The following is a 7,587-nucleotide window of genomic DNA, read 5'->3' as shown; positions in this document are numbered from 1 at the left end:
CCCCCTTGTACATAGAGTATAAGCTGCATATGGTCCATGCACGACACCGGCGCTCCATAAAATCTAATCTAATCTCAATGATCTACCCTTTGCGAATTAGATCGATCAGACGGCGGTCGTATACAAACAGTGGTTTGACGTTACATAGAAATCCACGTGGAATTCGTAGCCGGCGTCAGAGCGACCATTCGCGTGCAGCGAGATGCACGCCTGCATTATGAAGGGATGAAATTATCGAGTACTTTACCTCCGTCCATCTTCCACCCTTTGCATATCTCTCTCTTTCACTCTCTCACTCTCGCTCTCGTTCTCCCTTTCCCTTTATCGCTCGCTCCTTCTCCCTCCACGCGTACATTGCGACAAATAATTGTCGCATCGCATTACAACTTTCGTATACTCCGTCTGTGAGCTATTTGTTAACGAATTCTTCAGCTGAAAAAGATAACGTCCCTGAAGAAAGAAAAAAGGTCTTCCGCCTCGCGATGAATTGATTGTTCCTCTCAGCCTCTGAATGTGCCACACACAGAGTGTATCTAACTCCTCGTTCACAACCTTGCTTTAATCTTTAAGCCGTAATAAATTGACTAACCACAGACGATTATTTTAAAAATAATCAACTGTGGTTGGTCAATTTCTTACGGCTTAAAAATTAAAGCAAGGTTGTGGACAAGAAGTATTTACTCGACATGATTTCTAGTAAATCAAAGAAAGATTTCTAGTAAAAAGAAATAATTTAACGGGAAAACAAACTCTTATAAAATAAATAAGAGTTGCAGAGTCAGGTGTGTATTCACACGCGTGTATTCTCTTACTTCCTAACAGGGTGAAGAACAGCGTTTTTCTTGCGCTTTACGCGATCCCTTCACCGAGAACGCGGGGGAAACTTCTCGCGAATATTCCGCAACGAACGAGCGCGCACGAACGCGCCGATGGACAAACCAACAGCGAGAGATGAGCCGCGCGAGCTGTGGGAATGGACTCAACACCGGGGGTGTCGTTAAAGGGGATTATTGCGCCGACAATGAGAGCGACCTCAAAAAGGGGCAGCATCCGGTCTTGAATTGGCCCGCTTCGCCTGAGCTCTTTGTCTTGTTTTTTCTCTCTTTTTTAGCATTGTGTCGAGAAGATTGCCACCTACGAAAATGCGCGACACGCGCCGTGGGCGTTCTGTTTTGGAAGAATCGAAAGAGGCGGCGGAATTGACAGGCTTCCGCGCGCGAAACTTTCCCCTTTGTACGACGCCCGACAAAGGCCGCGGCTTGCGAATTCGTTGGCGTTGCACACTTGGCGCGGATCCGCCGTCGCCGCCGCGTATTCCGCTCTGTATTCCGCGTCGCTCGCCGAACTGTGGATACGCGGCGTCATCGAAATAGCGTGCGAAAGCTCGCGCGTAATTTATTTCGGGTTGAACACCATCACTGAACGCGCTTCCCGGCGACACTGCGAGGACCATTGGTAAGGTGACGGTCCCAATTACGAGCCGAGTCCCAATCTCGAGTCAAACTTGGTCTACTAATCCAAGTGAAAAAAGTTATAGTGAGAAAAACGGCAAAAATTTTTTTTAATTTCTCAGTTCTTTCAGAATTATATTCTAAGTCACAAACATTCTTGAACATATAAAAACAGATCTGGGATATCAGTCGTTTTATGGACTTTATCTTTGGATTTGTGAAACCGCTGGTAGGTTATACTACGTATAAGATTACTCAATATGGACCAAAACAACGTGAATCGTGGACATTATTAATATAAAATTGAGGGTCGTATAATCCGTTATGCGAACGCGTAATATTTGCTTAACTCATAATTGACATACTTACGCATAAATGTTTCTGACAATTTTTTTATAATCTAGAGAATAAACTTATTAAAATTCTAACAATTTTGTTTTGAAACTATCACGTTAGTCGTTTATATTGGTACCAACAGTTCGTTTTAATGTTCGACTGGCAAAAGCCAATAATTTATGTAAGCGATTGGAAGTTACTCTTAAATGATCCATAATTAGGACTTAGTTTTCTCGAATTAAGACTCCCTCTGTTCCCTCGTCATCTTAATTGATAACGCCAGAAGAAAATATAAATGCCCAACATTTTTGCAAGATACGGTGAAATTAAATGACACGTCTGTAAAATAAAACGCATAACGAAGTAAATGGTTATGTTCATAAATTTGTGTAATAGATTGAGTAGAATTATAAGCTAATCCGAGAACTCTTTTCGCTCTGATGATGAATAAATAGCCGTGAAGTTGCAGTGATGAAACCATAGTTGAAAGATTGGTCATGTCAATTTTACGGCTATTTTTCTTATTATTAGGGGAAGATGCTTTCGGAATTTCACGGATCTGCTCAATCTATCAAGCGTCATTGTACATATATTAGACATTTATTATCCCAACGTATTTTGCAAAAATATTTCGGTGTGTATTTTTTCACTTCTATGACGTTATCAGTCAAAATTGCCGCGGCGAATTTTAACTACCAATCGAAATCAGTCATTCCGCGCGTTTTTCATAATGTATTGATGTTAAATAATTGGTATCAATATATAAAAATATATAACAATGGCTAAGTGGGATCGGTCGCGACAAAGTACGAGGTCGTGGCGGAAATAACAAGAAAAATAGGAATTAGAGCCCAACAACAGTTTCTCCGTCTATCACGGACAGAAATTATCTCGTAGCAGCCTCGAAGTGGTGCGATTGAGCGAAATTATCGACGATTGAGCGTCGCTGAAAGCGAGAGAGAGGCTCGACAATTAACCGATCACACCTACGACCGCTTTACACGTGGCACGGACGGGGTAACGTTTAAATCGGACAAAAGTCACCCTTACGTGCAAGTCGACCGACACGTGTCTGCCAATTTATTGGCCGCACGTGTCATCGGCTAAACCGCGTCAAAATATTGTGCTCGATCTGAATAGGCCAATTATCGGGCTGCGTTAGTCCAAAACACACTCGCGTGCGCGGCGAAGATTTTCTCCAAGTGCGCGTCGTTTCGATTTCACCGCGTGCGCCGTCAAAATGAAATCCAATTTTTGAAGGGAAATTTTCCCGACGCGACAGTGCGATTATCGTTGAATGGATGGACTTTAATTTGGAATTTTCCAAAGATTTTAGACAATTGAAACTTTTGAGAGCTGAATGTTCAAACTATATGTGAAATAACTACACGGGGAAAATATTGTGTACGAAAAAAGGCTTTGGATGGAGATTAAGCAAAGTTCTGGTAAAATATGAAATGGAACTTCCGGCTGAAGTTATCGCAATTCTGTCCAAGTTAACAAGATTTCTGGTATTCTTCTAAACTTCTTTTTTCCATATAGTAAAAATTACAACAAAAATCTTTGTAGTCTTGGATCATACGGAATTATGGCCAAAATTATTATATATTTGGTTAAAATATTAAGCACGTTTAACTTTTTACTATAAAATTATTGTAATTATTTGAGTGTTTTTTATATGATATACCAGTTGGATAGTCAAGTTTACAATTTCTATAGTGATTTATGTTACTATTTTAGTATAATGTACAGTTTCAAAAATACTGTAAAAAGAAATGTAATTTTGACGTAATTCTCATCACAATATTTTCTCCGTATATTACAAATCCCCTTCCTAATTGAAGCAAATGTAATTCGTCCATTTATCATAAGGACATTTATCATATAAGGATCTGACTTATGTTTTGAAGGAAAAATTGCCTCGCCTTATCATCAAGTTTCGGTCTTTCGCACAGAGTACCTCGACCAGTTATAATATAAACGGGATTGCACCGGAAACGCAAAAACGTTTGAAAAGACACTCAATAATTTGCATAGAAATACGCGAATGAGAGAGAGAGAAAAGAGAGAGAGAGAGAGAGAGAGAGGAAACACGTTTTTGCAATAAAAAAATCATCTCGCGGTGATGTCGTGTTGGAAGTAGTAGGAGAAGGAAAACAACGTTTCTCGGTATCACGATTCTCATTAATGCGAATTTAATCAGTGATCTTCATTAACGTCAACTACCGGCGCTCCCCGTCATTCCTTTGTAAAGATCGGCTCACGCAGAGCCCACGAATTTTCCATCATCATCGGCCGCTCCGCCTCGGATACGGAATCGGTCGGGGAGAGAGAAGAAGAGAGTGTGCGAGAACCTAGAACGCAGCGCGGCTAGCAAAGAGAATAAACGATGCCAAGAAATATCGGCAAAAATTACGGTCCTTAAAAACAGCAGGAGAGAGAGAGTGGAAGAGTGAGAGAGAGAAAGAGAGAAGGAGAGAGAGAGAGAGAGAGAGAGAGAGAGAGAGAGAGAGAGAGAGAGAGAGAAAGTTGCTCGACTTGTTCGTCATCGTCGTCGCCGTCGTCGTCGCCGTCGTCGTCCGAGAGCTGAGAGATGATCAAGGGACCGGCCTCCCATTCGATCTCTTGATCCTCGACGCGCACCCCCGACCTATCCCCCTCCGGACGTTCGCGCGTCCGTTTACTCTCGCGTTCTCTCTCTCGTTCCCTCCTTCTCTCTCTCCCTTTCGTCGTTTTCGTGCCCTCCTACGTCGCGCCTTCCACCCCCGACATCCTCCTTACTTGCTCCTCCGCTCACTCTATCTCTCCTTACCACCCACACACATTCACACACGCACACGTGCGCACACAGACACACACGTAGCCGTGCACATTATTTCTCTCCCTCCCCATCGGTGTCTTCTTCTTTTTTCCTCCCTCGCGTGTTTTGCCAAGAGCCCTCACGGGCGGAAGCGTCACGTACTGCTCTGAAACAAAAACGTAGCGACGTCAAATGCGATTACGAGAGCTGCGAGAGCAGCTCCAGAACGCGGATGCTGCGCTAGGTTAGGTGGAGAACAGCGCAGGCAGCGACGAGGAGAACGAGCGGAGGAGACGGGGGCGCGGAGGACGAAGCGGCGAGGAGACGAGGCCGACGGCGAGGGGGATGTTCGTGCCAGGAGGACGGTTTCGAGGGCGAAGGGGAACGGACGAGACGACGAGGAAGAGCGCGCGCGAGAGTGGGTGAGCGAGGGCAGGGGGCACGGCGCGGCGAGGGGGTGCACGGACGCTTATCAGGGGTGGAGAATTGTCGAGGGGGTGGGCGAGAGAGTCGGGGTTGGGCGAGATTCTGCGAGGGCTCGGAGCGATGGCTCGGGCGAACGCGCGCGCGCGCGCGCGTGTGTGTACGCTGTGTGTGGATATGTGCACATGTGTATGTGTGTGTGTGTATACGCATGTATGCATATGCCTCTGTGTACACGGATGCGCGCGTACGCGCACGGCGGCTGTGTGTGTGTATGCGCGCGAGGAAGTTTAGCGCGTGCGTTTAGATGCGTGCGCGCGTGTACGCGCGCGAAAAATCGATCGCGCCGTTCGACGCGTGCAATCGTCGGACACTAGCTACGAACGAGCCGTAGGTAACTCCGCAGAACCGTCCGCTGGTTAATTACTGTAATTATTATTGTTTTTATTGTTGTTGTCGCCGTGACTTTCGCGACGAGTATCGCGACGTCGGATGATTTTCCTCACGTCGTTTCCTCCACCGGCTCCAATATGTCGATCGCTCGACCACGCTTTTGCGTGGAAAAAGCGACGACATCCCCTACGTTAAGTCGCGCAGCCTTTCGCTCGTCGTTTTTGCTTTCAATTGCCCTATGACGATAGAATCTTGCCAGTAGATAGCGTATTTTCTACGCTCCGCGCATCGTCCTATATCTCACGATGGCAGAACAATTCGGAAAAAAGAGAGAGAAAAAAAAAGGAAACGAATCTCCACCACTCACGGGGATGAGACGGAGTAACGTATTTTCTGGATGACACCCGTTAGAATTAACGTTTCGACGTTGGCGGCCGGAGCCGACGATGGTCGCCAAGCCTCCATTAAAAAGTTGTTAAACGCAGCCTGACGGCGCCCCGCGGCAAATTGGAACCCCATCGTAAGTCTTCCTTGTATATAATGTACATAGCTGTTAGAGCAAGCCATCTACAAGATAGTGAGATCGAAGTAATTAAGTATTCGACGGAGAGATATTTTGATCAGGCGCGTCGCGCTACCAGCCGGCGGATGTGTGCGTGAGAGAAAATTAGAATTTCTATCTCTCGAGCGTGAGAGATTACGTTAAAAGGGCGTGTATTTAACAAAAAAAAAAGATTTACTACAGAGAATTAGGAAGGGAGTTTGTATATTATTTTTTTTATATATTATTTTTCGGGTCAGTTTCGGAGATTCTCAGGTCGTGATAAAATTATTAAATATAAATATAAGAAATTACGGAAAAGTTCAAATAATTACAAAATCGATCGAGTTTCATGAACGAATATCATGCAACAAATAAATAAGGGATACTTTTCAAGTTGCAGTTTCGCGATTCTGAGGGAAATTTTTTTTGCAAAATGAATGTCGCGTCGAATTTCGGTCGATTCACGACTGCAATACTTCTCGCCGTGTGGCTTAATAAATGCCGTTAATTATAATTTTATATTTAACACGGAATTGCAAGAGAGACGAGCGTCTTGATGCTGATAAATTAATCGGAATTTTTCGACGATCAACGAACGCGTACTCAGCCGCGTCGCATTCACGACATCGACAGAAATGCGTCCGACGCGAATCTATTATCCTTTCTCGCAATTGTGACAGTTAATATCGGCCATTATCCGAGAGAGAAGGAGCACAAAGGCGGCCTCGTCGTCAAGTTTTGTGTCACGAAGACGCAATAAATTTGTTTGACATTTTCCGTCCATTTCTTCCATCTCCTCGCGCGCCACTTCTTTTTCCGAGAGAGGAATAGCTCTCGAACAAGTTCAACGTTTTCTACGTAACGCTGACTGGAAACTCTTGGCCAGACCAACGGAGAGGTTCAAAATAAGAGAAAAGCACCGCGTAAAAAGCATCGAAGTGGTGTGGTGCCTGGAGAGAGGGAGGATGGTTTAAAAGTACATGGGATGGAAAAGGTGTGTAAAGGACGTATAGGTAATACTGTAAAATGTAAAGCTGTGCAAGTGCGCGCGCAACGAAATCTACTTCTCGCCCCTAATGGAAAAGTCACTTATTACAATAAATACTGTTCGTAAAATTTCCGTGTATTTCTCAATATTATCGTTGCCGTAGGAAAATTATACAGTAAAATGTGCGAAAACAACAGACGGAGATGCATTTTTATGCGAGTAATGCAAAGGAACGATTAGGATTTTGCAAAAACATATAAATTTTGTGCAATCAGTAATTATATACCTTGATCCTCCTTAAATCTGCAGGATAGCTTCAAAATCTTTTGCTCCAATAGAAAAATATTCACACACAGTGACTCTGCTGTTATTATACATACATATATATATATATATATATATATATATATATATATATATATAACATATATATATATATATATATAACATATATATATACACGGAAAAAAAGGTTTGGTTGAATTATTATTAAGTTAACAAGATTTTTGGTTGTCTTAAACAGAATTCGGGTTACTTCAATCGGAATTTCTGGATCGTTCATATTCGACCAGATATTTGGTTAATTCAACTTAATCTTTTTCCGTATATATATATATATATATATATATATATATATATATATATATATATA

General features: G+C 43.2%; 1 protein-coding gene across 1 annotated transcript in view; it reads right to left on the bottom strand.

Moving 5' to 3' along the window:
• Positions 1-4,340: 4,340 nt before the first annotated feature.
• LOC116842540 overlaps positions 4,341-7,587 on the bottom strand; it is a 13,011-nt gene continuing 9,764 nt past the window's right edge. The window contains exon 3 of the mRNA XM_032811902.1: positions 4,341-4,753. Within this exon, the coding sequence (XP_032667793.1) occupies positions 4,660-4,753 (94 nt within the window). The 3' untranslated portion in view covers positions 4,341-4,659. The remainder of the gene's footprint in view (positions 4,754-7,587) is intronic.

Source organism: Odontomachus brunneus, unplaced genomic scaffold, assembly GCF_010583005.1.
Source record: "Odontomachus brunneus isolate Ranch 3 - 2012 unplaced genomic scaffold, Obru_v1 Obru_scaffold_025, whole genome shotgun sequence".
In the NCBI taxonomy this organism is placed as follows: domain Eukaryota; kingdom Metazoa; phylum Arthropoda; class Insecta; order Hymenoptera; family Formicidae; genus Odontomachus; species Odontomachus brunneus.
This window is presented reverse-complemented; position numbering and strand designations above follow the sequence as displayed.